Source organism: Copadichromis virginalis, linkage group LG5 (assembly GCF_057382275.1).
Source record: "Copadichromis virginalis isolate Kocher_CV1m ecotype Utaka linkage group LG5, C_Virginalis_male_GT1.1, whole genome shotgun sequence".
In the NCBI taxonomy this organism is placed as follows: Eukaryota; Metazoa; Chordata; class Actinopteri; order Cichliformes; family Cichlidae; genus Copadichromis; species Copadichromis virginalis.
In genome coordinates, this window is record NC_140622.1 from 22,290,886 (window position 1) to 22,315,176 (window position 24,291).

At 41.6% G+C, this 24,291-nt stretch overlaps 2 protein-coding genes across 4 annotated transcripts; one reads left to right on the plus strand and one right to left on the minus strand.

The window, feature by feature from the left end:
* Positions 1-1,265: 1,265 nt before the first annotated feature.
* LOC146709671 (msx2-interacting protein) lies at positions 1,266-18,533 on the plus strand. 3 transcript variants are annotated; one of them, XM_085456733.1, is made up of 15 exons: positions 1,266-1,506; positions 2,583-2,897; positions 5,181-5,657; positions 5,812-5,966; positions 6,538-6,738; positions 6,885-7,036; positions 7,125-7,250; positions 7,365-7,478; positions 7,568-7,681; positions 7,778-7,878; positions 8,096-15,260; positions 15,587-15,652; positions 15,755-15,949; positions 16,030-16,188; positions 17,480-18,533. In XM_085456733.1, exons 1-15 carry the CDS (start codon positions 1,424-1,426, stop codon positions 17,609-17,611), a joined length of 9,555 nt encoding a protein of 3,184 aa, XP_085312859.1. In that variant the 5' UTR covers positions 1,266-1,423; the 3' UTR covers positions 17,612-18,533. The 3 variants fall into 3 exon arrangements, with proteins under 3 accessions (XP_085312859.1, XP_085312860.1, XP_085312861.1); XM_085456734.1 differs by having other exon boundaries at positions 5,184-5,657; XM_085456735.1 differs by lacking the exons at positions 1,266-1,506; positions 2,583-2,897 and adding an exon at positions 4,303-4,503.
* A 1,110-nt stretch (positions 18,534-19,643) lies between these two features.
* Positions 19,644-23,106, minus strand: prkar2ab (protein kinase, cAMP-dependent, regulatory, type II, alpha, B). Its single transcript, XM_085456736.1, has 10 exons — positions 22,830-23,106; positions 22,675-22,710; positions 22,462-22,601; positions 21,934-22,040; positions 21,113-21,266; positions 20,911-21,012; positions 20,740-20,814; positions 20,573-20,638; positions 20,312-20,450; positions 19,644-19,869 (listed from the first exon to the last, which is right to left on the minus strand). The coding sequence occupies exons 1-10, from the start codon at positions 23,104-23,106 to the stop codon at positions 19,745-19,747; spliced, it is 1,221 nt and encodes a 406-aa protein (XP_085312862.1). The 3' UTR covers positions 19,644-19,744.
* Between the last annotated feature and the right edge of the window lie 1,185 nt (positions 23,107-24,291).

The window sequence follows — 24,291 nt, forward strand, 5'->3', positions numbered from 1 at the left end:
CTCCTTCCAGAAGGCTTGCTCCGTGAGTCCCGTGCTGTTGTTTCTCTCTCTCTTTCGGACTTTTCACCCAGATAATTTAAGGCAAAGTTAAAAATCACATCACATGTGAATATACTTTTTATCTTTATGAATGTGTTTGTCAATCACAGCATACTTGATATAATTAATTTTAATCAGAATCATGCACGATGAGGACTTTTACACACTGTTTACATAGTGCTTTCATTCACACAGAGAGAGAGACAAGGACATGCACAGTCATAACAATGCTCCCAGAATCTAGGTGAAATAGTCAGGCATCAAAATCATGTCATTACTCAAACTACATTTTCTTACTCATCATATAGATTTGATTTATTCTTGATTAGAATTTGATTAGAATTAAGGATGATTAACCGTTTAACTCCGTTTTAACATTCTGTATCATTTTTCCCATAAAAAGGCTGGATGTTAAGTCATTTTAGTCCACTTTTGGACAGAGATGAGCTAGGGGATCGCAATCTGTTTGACACCAGAGCATACCTCCACCTCTCCAGGCTCTCTGCCGCCTGCTACCTGCTCTCACTACGGATCACAATGTTGTCTGCAAACATCATAGTCCACTGAGACTCCTACCAAACCTCTCCATTACCACAGCAAACCAGAAGAGCAGACCCCTGATGTAATCCCACCCCCACTTTGAACCCATCTGTCACTCCTACAGCGCACTGTCCCGCTGTCTTCATACATGTCCAGGACCATCCTCGCATATTCCTCGGCCAGTCCTGACTTCCTTATGCAGTACTTCCTCTGTTGGCACCCTCTGGGCCTTTTACGGTCAAAACAGTAGTTTGATTACGATAAGATATAATAGATTCATTTATTTTTAGCGTTGCCCTTGTTTTCACTAAACATTCCAATAATAACTGAAAAACACTGACTGCATGGGACTCACAAGGCGTTGCATTGTAAAGCAGACTATTTTTTCACTGCCTTTATCTGTCGGTTTGGCAGAGCGATAGAAGAATGAAACTGGTGACTTTCTATTTCACATAGTAGTTATTACAGAATTCGTTTAACTTTAATTCAACAAGTCAACAACTGTTACAAATTTTTAAATAAACGTGTTAAAGTGATTAAAAATTCTACTTTTCGCTGTTTTAATTAATCTTTTCCACGACCTGATCCCCCTGGGAGAAAATCGCCCGCTGCCTGCCGTCTGCTTCACAGGGATCGCGGGGACGCGCGTCTCGCAACCAAAATCATCCAGAGCGAGGTTGATGCGCGTCCACGCAAGACAGATCGAGGACGCAGCAGCTAGAGCTAAACGGTTAGCAGGGCCATCGGGCCCGGGTCGTTCATTTTGTTCAGGCGGACCTCCGACCGGCAGGGATTAGAAACGTGCGAGATCATATGTGTGTGGAGGGGGAAAGAGTAGCGCAAGATGGTTCGGGAAACCAGACACCTCTGGGTGGGAAATTTACCCGAACACGTTCGAGAGGAGAAAATCGTGGAGCATTTTAAACGGTAGGTTACGTGTTTTCCAAACAGCGCGCGCTAGCTGTCTCACTAACATTACGAACGGTAGGCGGTTGCTATCAATGCTAACACAGCTAATGTTAGCATTTTACGTTTTACTAGTATTGCTATTTCTCGTGTGCTGAATGCACATTATTGGCAGCGTGGTGATGGAAATTGAAGTCATATGTGAAGCAGAGCCGCTCGGGCCTCAAGGTGAACGATTTATAACATTCCTCGAACTTTTGTGAACGCCAAGGAGCAATTAGCTGGATTCGCTAGCCACCAAGCTTCCACCCAACCAACCATTTTGTGGGAAGTCGAGACGTTTTCACGATGTGTACAAGCCTAACGGCAGCTATCGTTAACCACAGAGTAGCATTAAATGCATTCGGTTAGTTTAGCCACTGGAAAAACCTCATACTCTGTTGTTTATCTGGTCGTCAGAGTGTTATATACCGATTGCTAATAGAAGGAAATTTACGAGAGCTGCCTCACGCCCGGTCCCATAAGTGTAGCTGCTTAAACTAAGCTAAGTTAGTCAGTGTTGTTGGGGTTCATTTGTGAAATTGTAAACTGCAAACCAGGTTTTGCTACCCTTTAGTGCTTAAATGTAAAACAAACCAACACCACAAACTGCCTTCCGGGGTTCATAAGAGTTATTTGTAGCTTTGTAGCTAACACTAGGTGTCTAATCTCTTGCTACGCGGCGTAAACACTACTTAAGTAGTTGGAAAACAAACATTCCTGCTAATGGGATTTATTGCTGCACACCCCATGTAGTGGTCTGCTGTTTAAACATGGTGCGTTTTTTTTTTTTACATATCCTACGTCCTATAGAAATGTCATCAATACTGCTTAGAACTTCCTCTTTTTCCAAGTATTCCCAAATGTGATCATCCAGTATAATCAATTGCTAGCACTTTTAAGTTCAGAGAGTTCACCTCTGATGTGTGGTCTCTGGTTCGTTATCATAAAGTCCTGCCTTCAAAGTCAGTGCCATTTGCAAGCTTGCTGATTAAAAACTGGCACATTCTATATTCTTGGCCGGTGTATATGTAATTTCCTCTTTGTCTCCATTTCAGGTATGGTCGTGTGGAGAGTGTTAAAGTTCTGCGAAAGCGCGGTTCAGAGGGGGGTGTTGCAGCCTTTGTGGATTTTGTGGATATCAAAAGTGCACAGAAGGCTCACAATGCTGTCAACAAGATGGGGGACAGAGACCTTCGGACTGACTACAATGAACCCGGGTCAGTCCCAAGTGCTGTTCGGGGCCTGGAAGACAGCTCTCCCTCGAGCAGTCGAGATGTTACAGGATTCTCTAGGGGAACGGTTGGTCCAGTGTTTGGGCCACCTGTGTCCCTTCACTCCAGAGAGGGACGTTATGAACGGAGAATAGATGGGTAAGTGGACACGGCGTCCCCTTCGAATCCAGGGAAACATAGGTATCACACAGGTGTTAAACCTAAACACATAGTGGGGGGTATCCGTAAGGGATTGATGCCTCAAGGGGTTACACAAAGGTAATCTAGGGATCGTTCCACTTTTCATCCTATTTGACTTGCCTTGCCCATTGGATCTAAGTAAATTAACTACACATTATCATTTGGTAAGGTAACTATATATTGAGAGTTTGACATCTGATGTGGATATTACATCTGTGTGGAATATCCTGGTGAGTTGTGGATTTATTACATTTTGTGGGAGTCTACCTTGGGGAGCTTGCGGATATTTTTTATAATCAACATGGAATCTATCTTTAATTTAAAAAAAAAATCTGGAATCACGTGAAGCTGGAAGTACATCACTGTTATGATGGATACACGTATTTTGGAAGTATCTATATAGGTATACACTCACTTGAAGAAATCTTCCATCGTGGGATATCATTTTTTTTTCTCAAGGCAACGACTAATTGCTGGACTGTTCATTACTTTTCCTTTTTCTTTTTTTGCGCTTTGCACTTGTGGATACAGCCTGTTCTGGATTTAACTTTTGACCGAGTGGATGGAAGAAACCTTACAGTCATCACACATTAGAAGAAAGACTGGTGTAGTTCCGAGGTATCATTGTCATGTTAGGATGAGATTAACTTAATCAAAAACAGGTTTTGTTCCGCATATGGACGCTGCACCGAGAAGATTTCACAAGAACACAGAGGATCCAACCACCTGGCCACCAACAACGTTTGTGGAGCTATTCTTGCTTTTGCCATGAAGACATGAAGAGTGGATAGTTGGGATGTAACCCCCTGGATGTACGCAATATTATACCCTGTGCTGGATGTACTGATGTGGATAGGTGTAGCTGCCATTCATTTGGATTACTCAAGTATGGATGTAGCCGTTTGAGACCTCAATCAGGAAAAAGCACTCCAAGTATCTTAGAGGAAGCTGAAGACATTTTTTTAAGTAACATGACAGTAAACAAAGATGACACCCACTGATTATGGAGTTGTATCCGGCCCACCAGTCCAGGAGGATATTATTTACTCTGATACTTGTCTGGAGTCTACTGACCTGCGTGATGTTAAATAACTTAACATTAACCCATGGAATATTTTTTTCCCCTGCCACTATAAAACTTTTAAAAAATTACAGTGAAATGAGACCGATCCCATTGGATGTATTTTTTCTCTCAGGCTCCAACTTACTGAGTAGTCAACCTGGAACCTGCCGATTACCCTGAAGCTCATCATCTTTTTAAAAAAAGATTTTATTCCATATTTATTTATTGAGGTTTTATGTTCCTATGATTTTTTTTTTCTACATGTTGCAATACTCATAAAGGTCCATTTCTGTATATATTTTTTTCTTCCTTTTTCCATCCAGTGAAGAGAATTAAATAAGCCCAACTGTGGATTATACGTCAACAATCTACTGCCCTGGTGCTCAGTACATGAACATAACATGCAATGCGAGAATACGTGAAGCGTTTTTGCCTAGGTCTCTCACATTCTGACCACCTAGATTTTATTTGGATTAGTTTCGGTAACTTCTTTTCTAAAAGGTTGGTATTTCTCTGCCCTCTGCATACTTTCTTTCCTAATCTTCCTTCGTGCTTTGTTTAATCATAGTTTTGCACTGCTTTTAGGGAAAGGGAAAAAAGTAAATTTTATTAAATGTATGTATCTGCTTAGTTTTTTTTTTTTTTTTTTTTTTCTTTTTTTTTTTGAGTTTTATGACTTGTTATTTCCAGTACATGCACTGATCCAAACCCTGCATGGCATTTCTCCATACCACATAGATCATTAGAACAAATGTCCACTTGAATATTTGGGAGAAATGTTTTATGTAGATTTGTATTTTCTCCCCATATTCATAATAATTCATGAACAGTCAACCTCTGAAACCTCAGTGTTTATTGCTGTGCCAGTAAAAACAATTGGAGACTAAGAGCAACATAGCTTAAATCTGAAATAAAGTTCTGAAAGTTTGTGGGCAGCTTGTTTTCCTGTGACTGTTTGTGAATTTACATCATAGATGTATAGGTTATTAGATTTGGAGAAGCGTGACAAATGTAATCTGTTTTGGGTTTTTTTTGTTCAGAGCTTTTACAGACAGTGCCAGTATTTGGGCCATTTATTGCTGTAGTGCATTTTTAAGTGAAATGCTTATTTTCTTTTTTTTGTTAAGAGTCTGATTAATACTTTTTATTTTCATGTCTGTCCTGTTCTTAATTTACAGTAGCTCAGAAAGCCGTGAACGTGCATATGATCACAGCCCATATGGACATCATGACCGCAGTGGTACTTTTGACAGACAGCGTCACTACAACGCCGATTATTACCGCGATCGCTCTGTGTTTACTGCTGCTGGCCCAGGCAGCAGTTCTGTTGGGGGAAGCTTTGAGGCGTCAGACCCACACTTTGACTCTAGAATCCGAGACCCTTTTACTCTTACTAACTCTTCACGACGTGACCTGTACCGAGATGACAGAGGACGGCGTGTCGATCGGACTTACCATCACCGTCGGAGTCGATCGTCTCACTCCTCACAGTCAAGGCATCCCTCCCCTCAGCGTACCACGGGGCAACCCCTCAAAACTCCTCATTCCCCTAAAAAAGCACCTTTGTCCCCTGGGAGAGGCCCGAGATCTCGATCTCACAGCAGATCTTCAAGCTCTGATTCAGTCAGCAGCACAAGCAGCACAGGCAGTGGCAGGTGGGAATTTTTTTCGTTTTTTAATCTACAAATGATGGATGAATATTTGTCCATGGACAAAGCATTGGGATTATGCTGGACAATTTGTAAATAATCCGTTTACTCAGACTTGTGTAAACAGAAGTGTCTAATCGTTTTACACTTTCATTGACAGTGATTCAAACAGCAGCTCAAGTGATGGATCGCAGGCTCGTTCTGTTCAGTCATCAGCTACACACGCACCACCTCAGTCCTCTATGGCGCTTGACTCTGAAGAGCCCCGTAGGAGCTTTGGCATTAAAGTGCAAAATCTACCAGTACGCTCAACAGGTGAGTTTTTAATGTTCATCTACCTCTCAGTGGACCAAGTTAAGTCTTTTCTCTGCTCAATAACCTTGCCATATCCTTGAATTTGTTATTGCCTCAATGGCATTAGAAAGTACATTTCCTACAGGCAACATGATCTGAAACATGAGGAGGTAGTTATTTGCAGGTAGGGGACTAGCTGCAGGTAGTTAAATGTAGCCATGTTTAAAAACTTTAATTTTTGGCTCTTGTAAAAGGGAGTTTCTGATGGTAAAGAGTGGTTGTTTAATGAAATAAAATTACTATTTCCTTTACTGTTTGCTGCAGGGCATTGTATAGATTTGTGGTGACAGAGATTGATCACTTTATTAGTTATTGTTTCATTTACATACAGATGTTTTCTAATTTTATTTTTGATTACACATTTAGCATGCTCGTGGTATGCAAACCAAACTAAGCTGTGAAATAAAAATAATTTGAGCCAGATGAAAGCCTCTTCCTGTCAACAGATTAAAGTGGGAGTCATTTCTTCTTTAGGTCGTTGGGAATTCTGTTGTTTTTAGTAGTGTTGTAGTAATTCTGTTTTCCAATGCAGACACGAGTTTGAAAGATGGACTTTTCCATGAATTCAAGAAACATGGGAAAGTGACTTCAGTTCAGATCCATGGAACATCAGAAGACCGCTATGGGTTGGTATTCTTCAGACAGCAAGAGGATCAAGAAAAAGCCCTTAGTGTCTCCAAAGGAAAGCTGTTTTTCGGCATGCTTATTGAAGTCACTGCCTGGAATGGACCAGGTAGGTTGCAACAAAAGTCACAGAAATTTGTATTTTTTCTGATAAATATGGCAGATTTGCAGACACATTAATTCCCTCCACAGGCTTGAACCAAAATTCAAATAGCATGTGAGTAATATTAATGATAAATCCGTTTCTTCCTCCAGAAACAGAAAGTGAAAATGAGTTCAGGCCTTTGGATGGGCGAATAGATGAATTCCATCCAAAGGCCACAAGGACACTGTTTATAGGGAACCTGGAGAAGACCACCAGTTACCAACAGCTTCTCGACATTTTCCAACGCTTTGGTGAAATTGTGGTAAGCATCCATCTGACTTTGAATTACACACGTAAGTTTGTATATTTTACATTTAACATTTTGTATTTGCTCTCTTTTTTGTCTCAAGGACATTGACATCAAGAAAGTAAATGGAGTTCCCCAGTATGCCTTTGTCCAGTATTCTGATATTGCCAGTGTTTGCAAGGCTATAAAGAAGATGGATGGAGAGTATCTGGGAGCCAACAGACTAAAGGTAGTGTTTGTACACTAAGCAATCTTACCATTTCTCATCTGTGTATGTGTATATTTTCAAAATTATAGATTAGAGTGTTTATAATATCTATATTTGTGTCTTGTTTCCTTGCAGCTCGGTTTTGGAAAGAGTATGCCTACAACATGTGTTTGGCTTGATGGGTTATCAGCCAATATTACAGAGCAATACCTCACGCGGCATTTCTGCCGCTACGGACATGTAGTTAAGGTAAGGTGATGTTTTTCTCTTCCTTAAGATTTGATACTTTTGATTTTAGTACTCCCATAAATCTGATTTAATTTTTTTCTTTTTTGAAGGTGGTGTTTGATAGATTGAAGGGGATGGCTCTCATCTTGTACAACAACACCGACTTTGCTCAGACAGCTGTAAGAGAGACCAAAGGTTGGAAGATTGGTGGCAATAAAATAAAGGTAAAAATCAAGTGAAGGTTTAACTAATAAAATGTAATCCTAATGTTTTTTTTGCCCCCTTTTTAAATCTTTTTGTGTTTTATTCACTTATGATAGGTGGATTTTGCAAGTCAAGAGAGTCAGATGGCTTTCTACCGATCCATGCAGGCATCTGGACAAGACATTAGAGACTTCTATGAAATCCCTCCTGAACGACGGTAAACGACCAGTATTGTTATCTGAATACAGTTATTGTTTCTGTTTAATGACTTTATTTGCTTTGCCTTTTTTTAAATTAAGCAGATAGAAAATGTTTGCTGCTAGTGAAAGTGGTGATATTTTGAATCTCTCTTCCATTAGTGACAATATTTCAATTACAAATTAATTATTTAGATTCAATACTTTACACTTTGTGTTCTCTCCTTAACTCTATAGAGAGGATCGCAGAGCTCCGTATCATGAATTTGCAGCAGAAAGGGCTTACTATGAGAATATACGAACCCCTGGCCTCTATACAGAGGACACTCGAAGAGAGTATGCTGCCCGCAGCAGAGACCGGTTTCCTGAACTTGAACATTATCAAGGGGATCATTTTGACCCGCGCTATCATGAAGACCCTAGAGACTACAGGGATTACAGAGACCCCTTTGAGCAAGACATCCGGAAGTACACATATATTCAAAGGGAACGAGAAAGGGAGCGAGAACGTTTTGAAGCTGATCGCAGCAGGTGGAGCCCTTCCCATCCAAGGCGACCTATTAGTCCAACAGTATCACCTTCAGCATCTGAGCGGGTTCCTAGAGACTCAGAACGACGAGTTTACAGCCAGTCATCTGAACGAAGTGACAGCGTGAGTTCAGTGTCACCACCACATTTTGATAAATCTGAAAAGACCCTGCTAGAACATCCCTCCAAGAGCGAGAAGAGCAGTCAGTCGGATCGTTTATCTGGAACTGAGAAACCCAAACGTGCAAAACGGAAAGAGAAAGGCGACAAAGCTGAAAAGATCAAATCAAGAAAAGCAAAGGGGCAATCCCCATCAAATCCACTACCTGAAACAGAGCCTGAGACTGGTTTTGATGGAGGGTCTGGAAGGGGAAGAGGATCAGACCAGGATGTCCATGAAAAACAGAAATGTAAAGGGGATGGCGACCTTCTTACTAGTACTCTGTTAGCAAAAAGTGAACGATCTGACATGAGTAAAAGTGATGGTTCAGACTTGGATGGAAGGAATCGACTCAAGAAGCATGTTAAGTCTGAAACTGATGGAAAAGATTCTGCAGTAGATTTGGATCGCCGTGCTGCAAGAAAAAGGCGTTTTGGTGACTCTGGAGCAGGAAGGACTGCTCGTCAGAAGAGAAGCAGGCATGAGGAGGAGGATGGTAATCAGTCTTCTGACTTTGGTGCAGGTACAACATATTTGAAAGAAATGGATACAGACAAACACAAAGATTCCCAGAGGAAAGATTCAAGACCTAAAAATGAAAAAAGTGGAACTCCAAAAGATGGTCAAGAGGACCTTAAAGTACAAAGAGAGAAATCCGAGGGATCTTTGGACCCACTGGAGTCCAAACAACATCTAGGGCACCCTTCCTCCAGACGATTTTCACAAGAGGGTATTGCAGACCAAAACAGTACAAGAGAACCAGACCACCATACTTCTGTAAAAATTGGTCAAAATTCTGAAATTAACAAAAGTGCCAAGAATAAAGAAGACCACATTGACATTGATACCTCTCAAAGTTATCGCAAACAGATGGAGCAAAACAGACGTTTGCATCAGCAGCAGCAACAGCGCGAGTCTGAGAAAACTGACAAACCAGCTAGTCCCCAAGGAACTGAAACAGAGGACTTGGAGCATCGGAGCCTCGTGCATGAAGTTGGTAAACCCCCTGAGGATGTCACAGATAATTTTCCGTCCCACAAATTAAAGAAACCAGACCAGATTGACTCCGAGTCAGGGATAAAGAGAGAGCGTGTGTACAGGAGCTTTAAACAAAAAAGTGAAGATCTAGACTGGACCACCAGCTCCCCTCCAGGACATTTCTCGAATCGTCCAGATGAGGACTTTGCAGATCCTCCTCAGAAAGAGTTGAGCCGAAATGATGAAAAATCTCAATCAGATCTGGAGTTATTAGTTAAAAGGACACATAACACACAAGTTAACAAGACAGGCACTCCTTTACTCATTGTGGAGGACGAGAAACAAAAGAGATGGGAAAGCAGAATTAAACAAGGCTTGTTACCTGATCTGAACTTTTCTCAAAATATAAATAAAAACATTCACAATCGCAAACGTTTGGAGTACGCTATTTGTCATGACTTGGAGCCTGGGGAAGTACGATCCGACTCCGAAGAGGACAGAGAGCCCAAACCCCACTCTCCTGTGCCCTCCACATCTATGCCTTTTTCTGAAAGACCAAGAGCTGACAGATTTTCAGACCCTAAACAAGCACAGCTTGAGAAGAATAAATTCTACTCCTTTGCACTTGACCAGACTATCACACCTGACACAAAGGCTCTGCTTGAGCGTGCAAAATCTCTGTCATCTTCCAGAGAAGATAACTGGTCATTTTTAGACTACGATTCTCATTTTGTAAACTTGCGTAACAGAAAAGACACTGAAAAGGTGGAAGCAGCACCAAGACCAACACCTTCCTGGTATATGAAAAAGAAAAAGACTCGAATTGGATCGGAAGATAAACTTGATGACAGGAAAGAGGAACCTAAGCCAGAGGAACAAGAACGCAGGGAGCTATTTGCCTCCCGATTCCTTCACAGCGCTGTCTTTGAGCTGGACTCGAGACGACTTCAGCACCTGGAACGCAAGCATGAGGAACCTGAGCAAAACAGTCAGCAAGCAGCAGGAGATGGTGAACTTGACTCAGGGCCTGTTGTCCTTTTCCATAGTCGTTTTTTGGAACTAACACGACTACAGCAACAGAAAAATAAAACTCAGCAGCTACAGGAGGCAAAAGAAGACACTATGCCCACAAATGAAAACAAAGTAGAAAAAGCTCCTGTTCAAGAGCAACAACCTCTGCAGTCACCTGAAACAACAGAAACTACCACAGAGGCAGAAATTAAACCAATTACCCCTGCTGAAAATGTAGTTCCTGAACCCAAACTCGAACCAGCGTCTGTCACTCAAACTGTGATCAAAGACGTTCCTCCACCTGATGACATATGTGTTTTACTAAACCCACCCCATGATCCATGTCCCCCTGTGTCTGTCAAAAAGGAACAAGAAACGGATCAGGAACATGTTTCCATGCAGCACCCACCAATTGAGACGTCAGATTCTCTGCCTGTACCCATTACAGCATCTGAATCCAACTATTCAGCGAATAGAGAGAGACATTCTCCGTCTGAGGCAAAGCTGGATATTGTTATTGAGGATGTAAAACCTACATTCACAGAACTTTGCCACGAGTCTCACAATGAGCTTGTTAGCAATTCTGAACCAGAGCTGAATCCTGAGGCAAAACAACCAGAAGTACCTGTAGCCAGTAGTCCAGTACAGCCTAGTCTTGTTGAGCAGTTGGAAGTATTCAAGAAAGAGACTCCATCCACTTGTAAATTAGGATCAGAGAATGAAGGTGACATAAAATCTCAAGCTGGTAAAGTACAGGTACCAGTTGACAGTGAAAGAAATGATGAACCAGTCTTATCTCAGAAAGAAAATAAAACAAAAGAAATAAAAAATAAGAAGTATAAGTCTCTTGCACAAGTTGCTTCTGTTCCTGTAGCGTCTGCACCAGGTACTGAGAAACAAGCAACACGCAAGAGTGAGCGCATTGACAGAGAGAAGCTGAAACGTGGCTCATCCCCGAGAGGTGAGTCGAGGTCCACAGGCAAATCTCCAATCCATGGATCAGATCCCGATACCTCTGAGCACAGCATACCAGTAAGCAGAGCAAGACGAAGAAATGTTAAATCAGTCTATGCCACCCCAGTTGAAGATGATACACCAGTTCGTTCCGGAAAGGATGTTGCAGAGTCGCCACGCTCTGCCCGAAAACGTGGTACAGACAAAGATGCCATACAACAAAATACTGAACCAGATCCACCAACTCCAACACATGCAAATAAACGTGGTCGGCCTCCCAAGAATCGCAGGCAAGGTGATGATACTGCAACTGCTAAAGTAGAAAAATCTAAACTGGATGGTAAAGACACGGATTCAAATGAATCAGAAAGTGGTGAACGTATTCCAAGAATGTCAAAAGGGAGAACACCACCGTATGACACAAAGGGTTCATCAAATCAGATGCCCACATCACTAGGATCTGGATCAACAAGGAAGGGGGACAAAACTGAGGCAGCTGATGATAATGGTCAGGAAAATGATTTCACGTATGAAGATACCTCGCCTTTGCAAGAGTCATCAGTTTCAGGTAAAGAAGATCCATCGCTGAAAATTGATGAAAAGAAAGAGGAGATGGTCAAACAAGGCATAGAATTGGCCAAAGGTAAAGATGTTCTCCATGAAAAGGTATATGATGACAAATCAAATGGAAAAGAGGCAGATGCCTCCAACCTGGAAGAGAAAACCATGTCAGAAAAAGAGAAAACTCTTAGAGGAAAAGCAGGGAATTCCAAGTCACCAGTCCTCAAGAACCTCAAAATCAGACTGCATGCAACAGAGGTGAAAGACCTTCTTCAGTTAGGAGAAGAAGAGCCTGGGACTCCAGAAGACTCGTCAAAAAGTCTTAGACATGGTGACCACAGTGAACAGGTTTTAAAGTGCACAAATGCTAACAAAGGAGGCTCCAGCAATGAAGACAATGAAAATGCAGCTTCAGACCAAAAGGAGCTCCTGGGAGCATCAAAAAATGTAATTTCACAGGAGCTGGAACTGGAGCAAGCTGTGGAGAACATTGCTAAACTAACAGATCCAACCTTTCCAACAGAACCAACACCGCCTGTCCCTCATACAGATGTAAAAAGTGACCCAGAGGAAGAAAAAACATCTAATCCTGCCAGTGAGTCAGAACTGATGGCTGCTATTGATTCAATAACCCAGGCACCTCCAGCAAATCTAGATGTAGTCTCAGAACCTGAGATTCAAGACTTGGTTCAGCACATCAAGGAAGATGAAACAAATACATCTTCTGTCCAGGAGGAACCCGCTTTCCCAAACACACCCAAAAAGGGCCCCAAGGGAAGACCTAGAACACCTAAACGTTTTCCTAAAGGCCAGAAACAATTAAGAAAGGATTTGAAAGATGGACATTCGTTAACTGAGGAATCGGCAACCCCATTAGCAGATAGTACAGCTTCTGATGCAAAGGTTTTTTCTGAGACACCTGCTGCTGCAGCAACTACTGCAGTTATTACTCCTGCTACTTGGAAGACAGAGCCTGAAACCTCAGCAGTCAAAGCTACAGATGTAAACGCAGAGACAGAGTCATCTTCAGAAGAACACATCCAGCATTTCAAGTCTGTTTACCCGCAATCCAAGAGTCCAATATGCACAAAGCCACAGCACTTGCCATCTGAATGCAACTCTCCTTCTCTGTCACCACGAGCTAACAACCCAAATGTCAGACCCCCTCAAACAAGCAGAAATCCTGTTTCTCCACCAGACTGGCGCCATCATTCTAAAGATACCAGTGCCTCTTCCTTACCAATCATGCCATTACCAACCAAGGAAAACCAGCCTTTACCATCAGAGTCTGAAAACAAGGATATTGATCATGGCACAAGTGACTTGAGACAGATTTTAAAGAAACATACAACTAGTTCACAGACAGGCAGCAGCTCTGTTTCAAGTAATCTGCCAAACCTTCGAGATCAGAACCTATCTGAAAGTAATTCTCAGCTCACAGCCATTGTGTCAAATAAGTCATCACTGTCTGATAGTAAAATATCAGTGCATTCTGCCCCACCTATTGTTAGACCTCCACAAACGACTCCTGAGACAAAGTCTGTGATCTCTGTTATTGCATCCACTGCCACATCTGTTATCAGCCGTATTTGCAATCCTTCTGAGCCTGAGGATAAGGTGAACATGAACATTGTTGACATTCCTATAGCCAAACCAAGTTATAGGCCCAGCAAAGATGATGCTGGGTCATATCCTGTGCTGCCTGCTGGTGATGAAGGAGGAAGTGCCACACGCTTCATTATTGAGAGCCCCACTCTTAGCACTGGATCTTGCCCAGGTCTGAGAGTAAATACATCTGAAGGAGTGGTGGTATTGAGCCATTCTGGTCAAAAAACAGAGGGACCCCAGCGAATTAGTGCAAAGATAAGTCAGATCCCATCAGCAACACCAAGTGAGATGGAATCTCAGCAACTGGTATCCATACCCAAGCAGGATTTGTATTCCCAGCCAGGGCTTCAAAAAGGGCCTTCATCACAGATGGATCATGGGCATCCCAGTAAACACCAGTCAGGATTGTCTTCAATCAAACAAGAAAACACTGGTTTGGAAAAGATGGATTCCGCTTACCAATCTGGACCTCAAGGAGTAGTGAAGCGTCTGCCACCAAGCAACCAGCAGGTAATAGGTTACCATCAAGATTACATGCCTTTAAAACATCCAAAGAAAATGGATAGTGCTGATCCTCATGGTACAGATGGAACCAAACCGCCTTGGACCTCTGCCATAAGCCCTGCAATAAGCCCCCATTTACCCTCTCCACCTGGAAACCACGTAGGTTTTAGTGATAGAACTCCTTCACATCTCGGTGGGGTCAAGCAGGAACCACGGTCCCCACGTAAGTCAGGGCATGCACACTCTCCATTTGTGTCTTCACCCATTGGTTCCTCATCACCCAAGGGTATTCCAGTTATGTTATCCACTAGCCATCCTGCCATGCAACAGTTTATTGCTGGCGTGCATCATCCCGAGCAGTCTGTTATCATGCCACCTCATAGTGTGCCTGGAGGCTTGGGACGAATGTCTCCACATTGTGTTACTCAGTCAATTCAAGTGGGGCATCTGGTCCAGGGAGATGTCAGAGTCAATACTCCACCTCTTTCTGTGATGAGCTACGGCATGCACAGTGAGTCGCTCAGCTCCTCTTGGTCTAGTGCCATGCAGCCACGGCCTACCTCACCTCAGGCTGTTGGCAGAGACAAGGTTCTCAAAGTAAACCCAGGTTCTTTGAGGAGTCATGAGTCATCTCCTGCACAGCTGAAGCTGGACACTCTGCAGCCCGATCCTCGTGGGAGTTTGCGGAGTAGTGGCCATTTGGACAAAACATACATAGCACAGAGAGACATGCGTGTTCTTTTGCATCAACAGGGGGATCGTTCAACCGCAGACTCTCATTCTGGACACATTCAGGAGACCTCTCTATCTCCAAGAGCACATGCTTTGTCTAAAGGTGTGTCCGATAAGGATATAACAAAGTCTTTAGAGGCAAAGAGGCCCCACTCTCCACTTCCTAAGGATGGAATGATGGGAATCAGACAATCCGGACAAGCAATGGCATCTCCCCACAGGGTTCAGCTGATGCCACCTGGACCTAGTGGTTCATTCACAGACTACCCGGGGATGTACTCAAACCCGAGAGGAATCCATTCTCAAATGCCAGAAGCGTCTGCTGTTGGACTTACCCAGCCGCCAATGAATGTCACACCTGCTGCGGTGAGTGCGTGATGTTTAAAAAGACAGTCAACATAATCAGTATTGACAGATCTGTGTTGGTACAAAGGACGTGTATAACTAGCAGTTGGTTTATACAATAAAAGCACAGCTTAATAACAGCAAGTGCCTCATAATGGCTGTGGATTACATGGAGAACCTATCATTTAATATAAGAAAGCAGTTTAACACTGTCATGAACTGCAGGTTTCAGAATAATTATGAATTAAAATAAGAACTGAAGGAAAGAAAACTGAACCTTAAACGAAAACATTTTTAAAGCAAAGATTAGTTGTACTGTTGTTCTTAACTGTTTCTTGAATTTGTAGGGTGCGGACCACCAGGCAAAAGATGGCAAGATGACACAGCCTGTTAATATGGTGCAGTTACTCACGGTAAGGCAAATCTCCCAACAGATTAAACAAGGTGGTTGGTCTGAGCAAGAGCTAGCCTCGTCTCATTCATTTGTTGTTTTTGTTTTTGCCTCATTTAAATAGAAATACCCTATTGTGTGGCAAGGGTTGCTTGCACTTAAAAACGACACCGCTGCAGTCCAGCTGCATTTCGTCTGTGGCAACAAAGCTTTGGCTCATCGATCACTGCCCCTACAAGAAGGAGGTGCACTGCTTAGGATTGTCCAGAGGATGAGACTGGAGGCTTCACAACTGGAGAGTGTAGCCAGAAGAATGACTGTACGTGCGTTTTTTGCTTTACTTCCCTGTTTTAAACAAGTTTCTGTCTGCTAATAACATGAACCTTTTGCTCTCCACAGGGAGACACCGACTACTGTCTCCTCCTTGCTCTGCCTTGTGGACGAGATCAAGATGACGTCCTGAACCAGACCCAAGCTCTTAAGGCAGCGTTCATCAATTACTTGCAGACAAAGTTGGCTGCTGGTATTATCAACATCCCCAACCCAGGTTCCAATCATGTGAGTCATCACTGTTTTATTAATTGTCTGTCCTATGTGGCTTATACCAGCGGTTCCCAACCTTTTTTGCGCCACGGACCGGTTTATGCCCGACAATATTTTCACGGACCGGCCTTTAAGGTGTCGCAGATAAATACAACAAAATAAAACTAGTACCGGTACCGAAAAAAAAAGATTTATTCATAACACACGTGAAAAGACCCAGGAAAACAGAGTTAACAATAAAAACGATAACAAAATAACGCTGAAAACCGATTTAAAAACCCTGAAAACCATACATTTCACGCTGGCTTATACAACAGTTTAAAGGCTGGTTTAAGTGTATTAAACACACAGAAGGGGCTTCTCAGCTGCATATCAGGCCATTGGTTTGATCTTCCCTAATTTTTTTTCCTGGAGTATGCAGCACAGAGAAAACAAACATGTTTTGATGCTTATCATCTTCTGATCTTCAATACCATTTGATGGCTTCATTTTAAACACAGAACTGGTTCTACAGGATTGATGGCATACATTTTACTTGGCCAAAGTACTTGTGGAGTCCTTACCATATAGTAAAGGGTTTAGGCTTCTTTGGAAGTGCATTTGTGTATATGCATAACTCACATGGGACTTTCACAGGCCGTGAAACATATTTATTGTAGGGATCCTTGTCAGACAGAAACTGCCCCACACAGTTCATGTGAATGACTGATCACATGACCTGTGCCATACTGTCTTTACCTGGTTCCGTTTGCATATTACCCGTTTTCATATTGTACCCGAAGGAGTTGAAGTGCACAGGTTTTCTTTTCATTTCAATAAAGCAGCATCTCTAGCACACACTTCACAAGTCTGACACCCTGTAGCAGTTTTTTTTTAATCATTGGCTTTTTATTATTTTATTTTTATTTATTTTTTTTTTTGTACAAAATTTTCCTGAAATGTCCAATAGATTTTTTTCTATTAAAGTTTTAAATGACTTTACTCATTCTCTAAGAATTGTATCCTGTGGATCTCTTTGTTCTTTGTTTAACAGACGCTGTCATATTTGATCAATCTATTGTTAAAAAATAGATATAAATAGATCTTGAAATCCTTACAAGACTGAATAATTTTTGTAAACAAATTTAATTTTAAAAAATAAACTTTTGTGGCCTACCTGGGGACTGAGTCCCACACTCACTCTTTGAGACAGAAAAAATTAAAAACTTTTTGACTTCTTTGTTACTGAATGACACTTTTGAATATTAAAAAGTCATGCCAATCTCAGTATTTCCATGCAACTGATATGTGTCTCTGTACTTCCCAGCCCGCCTATGTGCTTCAGATTTTCCCTCCGTGCGAGTTTTCAGAGAGCCACTTATCCCAGCTCGCCCCCGACCTTCTCAACAGGATTTCAAGCATCTCGCCACATCTCATGATAGTCATCACCTCTGTGTGACGTCCACTGCTGGGAGGATGGATCTTCTCGTTGATGAGCCTCAGGAAGCCAGAGGAATATTTTTTTCTTTTTTTTCCTGGACACAGTGGGAATGTGTAGGATAAGTCCTATCAACACATTTTTGTTTTTTCTTTCCCCATCAGTCTTTTTTTTTTCCTCTTTTTATGTTTTTCCCCCTCTCTTGTCACTCCTGTCTGGTATATTTGTCCTTCTCAAAAGAACTCAGGGATGGATCAAACCAGAATGAGTCTTACTTGACCATTTCTCTGCTGTATTTCTATTTATTGGAGTTTTATTTTAATATTCGGAGATGCTCTGAAGAAGGAAGGAAGGAAGAAAAAAAGTCAGGATGGTTGATGAACGACTCTCTGAGGGGCCTGTTTCTTTCATCTGTCCTGATTGATTGTTAATCATTGGTTCAGAAATTAGGATCTTTGAGGTACCTCAGCACCAGATCAGACATTTCAGCATGTAATTTTAAATAATTCTGTACAGACTTCCTCGCCCAGGCCTTTTCTTTAGAGGAAGGAGGATTAACCCTGTAGAAGACTTTTCGTTTAACTCCACCAGCTCTGCTCATGTTCTCACACTACTGAAGCAGTTTACCCCTCTGTCACCTGCCTTTGCATTGAACAAGCTACAGTTTGATTTGGGAGTTTTTGAACATGGGACTTTGTAAATATTTTAAATATTTAAAAGGAATTTAAAAAAAAAAAAAACACGGACCCAACATGGACAGCTTAACAGAGAGACTGGTACTCTGGGACGTACCAGAACACAGAGTGTGGAAATGTAGATGGACAGATTCTTAATTTTTGGGTGTAAATACTTGTAACAGAAGAAGGTTGGCACGCTCTTGTGAGTGGAGTCTGCTAATGGCACTTCATATTTTGTAACTCAAATAAACTCCAGGAAACATGGATATCTAAGATGTGTATCTTTTTTCCCCCCATGCACTGCCTTGAAGAGGTTCGGTTTGGTTGAAGTGTTTCACTTTCTTCTAATACTGAAGACCTCAGGAGTTTGTTTTTTTTGGGTTCATTTGTACTTCATGACATAAAAACAACCTAAAACTTTAGAAATCGGATGAGTAAATTTGAGGTTTTAATCACAACTCTGAGACTGAAATTGTATTTCCTGTGTTTTTTGGCTGCTTGCACAACCCCATTTTAACACTTCATTTGTCAGTGTTGAGTTGGAAGATGCATTACTGTGCAGAAACAGGTGTATGAGCTAAATGACACGCAGAACATGACACAGCTTAGTAAATTGAATATATCACATAGCAGTACAAAGAAGGCTCAGAAAGATGAAAAATTCAATTGAACAATGAGTCCATTACACAGAAAATACAAAAGGAAAAGAAGAGCTCACTAAATGAAAATCTAACTGCCCTGCAGGAGCTGAAATCTTGAATGCAAGTTTGGAGTATATGAAGAATTAAATAAAGGTTCAGTTTTGTTTTAATTAGAATTATTTTTTTGGCCTGCATCAATCGGAGTAATTGCCTGAAGGCCAAGAAAAATAAGAATTATCGTTTAATCAAATAATTTAAATTTGATTTCACATCATCCCCCGCTATCTCTCCCTATTTTTCTAATATTCACTGTTCAATCCAACAAAGGTGGGAAAAATCCCTCAAAAGTTGTACAGCAAGTTTTTCCACCTGTTAATCTGATTATATGCTGAAAATAACTTTAGTTAAAACAAAGTGAAGAAGAAGTTTGCCCATCTTTTTAATATTATATTGTGGCATAGCAAATACAGTGTTACTAATAACATCAAGAGTGGTTCAGAAAGCAGTGAGTTTACCTTCAGGTACTTATTTACATGCGTGTCCTGTGTGGTCATGTCAATCTGACCAACACAGAGATGATGCACCAGCCAGGCTGCAGTCTGATGGGTTGTTCGTGAGTCAGTTGACTGAATCTTATTTTATGCATCAAATTTTGTTTGGACAAGTATTGACATCATCACACATGAAAAATGGTGAATTTTAAACTTGAACACATTAAAAAAACAAAACATGACTTCAAATTGAGGCAGCCGTATTTACCTCGAGAGGAAGATAAAAGTATCACATACACTGGTTCTATTTTTGATTTATAAAACACTGGCAACTTTAAATGTGTACTATTGTTTCAAATCATCACTGGAGCCAAACAGCGCCACCAGCTGGTCTTCGTACTGGGAGATGTTTCTCTTCATGATGTCAATGCAGGGACCCAGCAAACGCTCAAAAGCCTGGATGTCAATTACTGGAAGGAAAAAAAGACACATTTTGATTCATGTCACAGACATTTTCGTATTTTTGCGTTTTACATGGTACATGTGTCAGGCTGCTGCATCATTCTTCCCACAGTCATGTTTGGAAAAAGTACGTTTTCACAGATCTCAAACCATCACACACTGAAAACTCACTGTTTCCACAGGCATCGAGTAGTAAGTATATAGCAGCCAGGTGCTGCTAAGCACACCATATCAGCGCAAGCACCTCATATCAACTATCAAGCATGGTGGTGGAAGGGCTTGTTTTTTCAGCCACAGGGCTGAACCTTGCAGTCATTCAGTTGACCATGAACTCGTCTGTATACCAAAGTATTGTAAAGTTGCTGTGATGGGACCTTAGGAGAGCTGTGCATAAATAAATGCCTGCTAAACTCAATTAACATTACCAACATCTGTGGGCATTTAATGTACCTAAACATTTGGTTTCTCCCACAGCGTAAACTGTTGCTGCACGAGGTTTGTTGGTGACCAGCGCCAGCTCCCCAAAGTACTGCCCTCTGGAGCAGCGAGCTACCTCCACTTCTGCGTTATCCTGCTGGCTCGCCTTTGTCTGCAATAAAGAAACTTGTCAGTCATTTCATACATCTGAGACATACAGTAAAACAAACATTATTAAAAAAATGAATAGATAAAATGGTTAATTAAGAGGTTTGGCAATAGTAGTGCGCTTACTTTGCTTTTTATCATAATCTTCACTTCTCCTGTTTCCACAATGTAGAAACACTCAGCTTTGTCACCCTGCAAAAAGAAAAAGCAGCAGAAAAGACTAAGTTTAACCAAAGTGTTCTTAATATATAAACTTGAATCTAAAAACAACCCAAGATAAAGCAGGCCTATACCTGTGTAATTATGCGGTCTCCATCTTTGAATGCTCGAGCTCCCAGAACATCAACAATCTTCATTCTCTCAGAAACCTAAAACGAAGCAGGTGAAATAAACGTTGAATAAAAGGTGGCTATGTTCTTATATCCTGTTGTTTTTTTTTAAATGCCGTGTGTGTGTCTGCAAACCTCAAGAGACTTCAGAAGAGGAACGCATTCAATGAAGGCCTCATACATCCTTCTCTTCTTTGCATTATTTTTCACAATCAGTCTGTGAAATGTGGCTCGATCCTGAAAGGGAAGCAACCAAAGAACAACCTGTTTCACGCACTCTGTCACATACAGCACAATGCTACGGAGGATGAAGGTCATCATCTTCTGTCAGACTCACCAGGCCCCACAGGGCTCCGTCCTGTGTCGCCACGATTGTGGCGGCTCGAGGCGTGTTGTACATGAGAGCCAGCTCTCCAAAACTGCCCTTGTTGTCATATTTTCCAACACAAATGCTCACACCGTCCTTCTGTACAAAAATATCGTAGACACCTCTGGAAGTGATTGGACAGAGAAAGAGAGGGAGCAGATGTGAATTGCAAGTCCTCTTTACATACTAGTTAATTATGGAGTTCCACAAGGTTCTATACTAGGACCAATTCTGTTTACATTATGCATATATTATACATTAGGTACTATCATTAGAAGGCATAGCATACATTTTGAATAATCAGGCCCCATCTTATCTTAAAGACCTCATAGTACCGTATCACATCATTCAAGCGCTTCACTCTCAGACTGTTGACTTTCTTGTGGTTCCTATGATATTTAAAAGACGAATGGGAGGCAGAGGCTTCAGCTTTCGCACCCCTCTTCTGTGGAACCAGCTCCCAGTTTGGATTCAGGATTAATCTAATTACTACTAATCTGTGGCTCTCTTCCACAGTGTCTTTTATCCTCTCTTCCTTCCCTCAACCCCAACTGGTTAAAGTAGATGGCTGCCTGTCCCTGAGCCTGGTTCTGCAAGAGGTTTCCTGTTAAAACTGAGTTTTTTCTTCCCACTGTTGCCAAGTGCTTGATGGTTGGGATTTTGTCTGTAATATTGTAAGTTCTTTACCTTATAAAATAAAGTTCTGTCTTGTGACTTGGCATTATAACCTAAATTAAATTGATTTGAGCAGGTTTAGTTTAAATATTGAAAAGAAGGTAAACCTCGCTCACTTCTCTATGACGTAGAAATTGTCCCCATCCTCTCCTTGGTCTATGATGTGATCCTGAGGTTTGACCAACACTTCAAACATGGCGTCTAAAACCTCAGAGAACTGCTCCTGGAGGAAAACATAACGAGACAGGTTTCTTTTTATGAAACAAATTCTAAGAATGCATATTTAAAAAAGGCATTTGAAGCTGATTTAACATATATAAAAGTGGAGCTTAAGCTTAAATATAAGAACAGTTGAGAGAGGATAGTAAAGGGCAGGCACGGTGTAGGATGTGAAGCCAAAATTATAGAGAGCAAAAGCCAAACTTGATTTGAAAGAACTGAAAAATGAAGCAGACTTTTGCATTTAAAAAAAAATAAAAAAGTCCCTTTGTCACCTACAGTAAGCCAGTAACATGACATTTAAAACCTGAGTGCTGTGGTCTGCAGCACTTTCTGGTCTTGGACATTGTTCCTGCAGGTCTCTGTCTATGATCATCACAAGGGAAACCACGTCTTCTTTTAAAACCTGATTTAAGCTGCTATACCTGCTCTAATGTCTTGAACAGTAAAATGTCTCTGCATGCGTCCTGAAGCCGGCGACGCTGCTCGTCTGTTTTGGGATTCACAACCCGAGGCTCTGTGTCATCGTCCTCATCATCATCTGGGTTGTACGCCTCTGCACAAACTGCAGCAAGACAAACAAATGAACAAAGTGGAGTCATGTAGCCACATTGACTCACGCCGTTCCACTTACTGACCTGCAGTTCTGCGATTGGTTTTTCCAGAGGGGCGCTCTGCAGAGAGAGAGAGAGGTCAGAGCGTTACACTGAGTGTTTTTAAAGCCAGGGCTTAGCACACTTCACTGTAACAGCTCCAGAAGTGCTCGTAACAGTGTTAATAGTGAGATACTCACTAACGGGGACCGGTTCCTCCTCTTCCTCCTCCTCCTCCTCCTCCTCTTCCTCACGTTTGTTGGGTTCATCTGTGTCTGATTCAAAAGTGACTTCTTTCTGCACAGACTCAGTGTTGGGTTTCTTGTCTTGCTGGTCATTTCTTTGGCTCTCCAGAATACGTGTGAAATGCTGCACAGCAAACTCGGCCAAGTTGGGAGGCCTGCGACGAAGCACTTCCACCGTGTATCCCTGCAGCAGCTCTTTCAAACCAGCTGGTATCTCTACAGTGCTCATCATTCAGGTTCAAAGGTCAGGAGCTTTAATGGAGGAAAAAAAAAGTCTATAAGAGCTTCTTTTCCATTAACCTCAGTTTACGATGGCAGGAATAACAAAATGCAGCAATCAGCATGTGATAAACACACTTTCTGTCTGAAGCATCATCACTGGAGCATAGTGACTCCACCTCCTCCTCCTCCTCCTCTCCCAGTCTGCCCTGTATTGATTCTTTTATTTAGCACAGCCTGTCAGAAAGTATTGACCAGGTCTTTTCACATCACATGTAATTAAAGGCTGTCCACTGGATCAAGCCTCAGAGCACGATGATCTGGCAAAGAAACAACACACGCAGAGTGATTTTAACAGTTTATCCTGGAAGTCAGGCTGGTGTTCACGTCCAAATGTCTTCATTTATATTCATAAATATATAGCACAGTTATGAAAAACGCAGTACTTCGCTGGAAAATAAAAAGTAACTATCACAGTACAAAATAACTTCAATGCAAGTGTCCTCACACACACTGATTAGTCTTTTGTGCTCCTCTGCTCCCCGGGTGATGGGGCTGGGGTGTTTGTGGGGGGTTGGGGGTTGATATCTGATCTTCTGAGGATCTTGTGATCTTCTGCTCCTGTCCTCCTTTTACAACACTGACTATTGTATTCTACAAGATACATGATTCTGATCTTCTGATGATCTTATGATCTTCCTCTTCCTGTCCTCATTTTGTATCACGGTACAAACATAAAACCCTGTTATGGTACAAAATGGTTTTGGTAATATGACTCAAACAAAAGGGAACTTTTTGCATGCATAACTTAAATGGATGAAGGAAGAAGAGAAACTCGAATTTAGAGTTACACTGAGTTTATTTTTGGGAAAAACTGCCTGAGGTTTTTATTTTTATTCTAACCTCTTAAAGGGACTCTGCAGCTGCTGAAGACGATAAGGCAAATCATTGTTTAAATTTCGATCTGGCAATTTGTGCAGCCATTTCTGGCTCAAGGAGTTTCTACTCCAGGAAGAAATACACTTTAAGTTGACGACTGTGATTGTGAGTGTGCATGTCGCAAAAGTCCAAGCTGATATGATTTCAGATGGTGAATCTCACACGTAAAGCAGCAGGTACTGCAAAGAAAAACCTCCAATTACTAATTAAGATGATTTATAATACTTTCATATTTTTTTTACTTGTTTACATTTGTTTC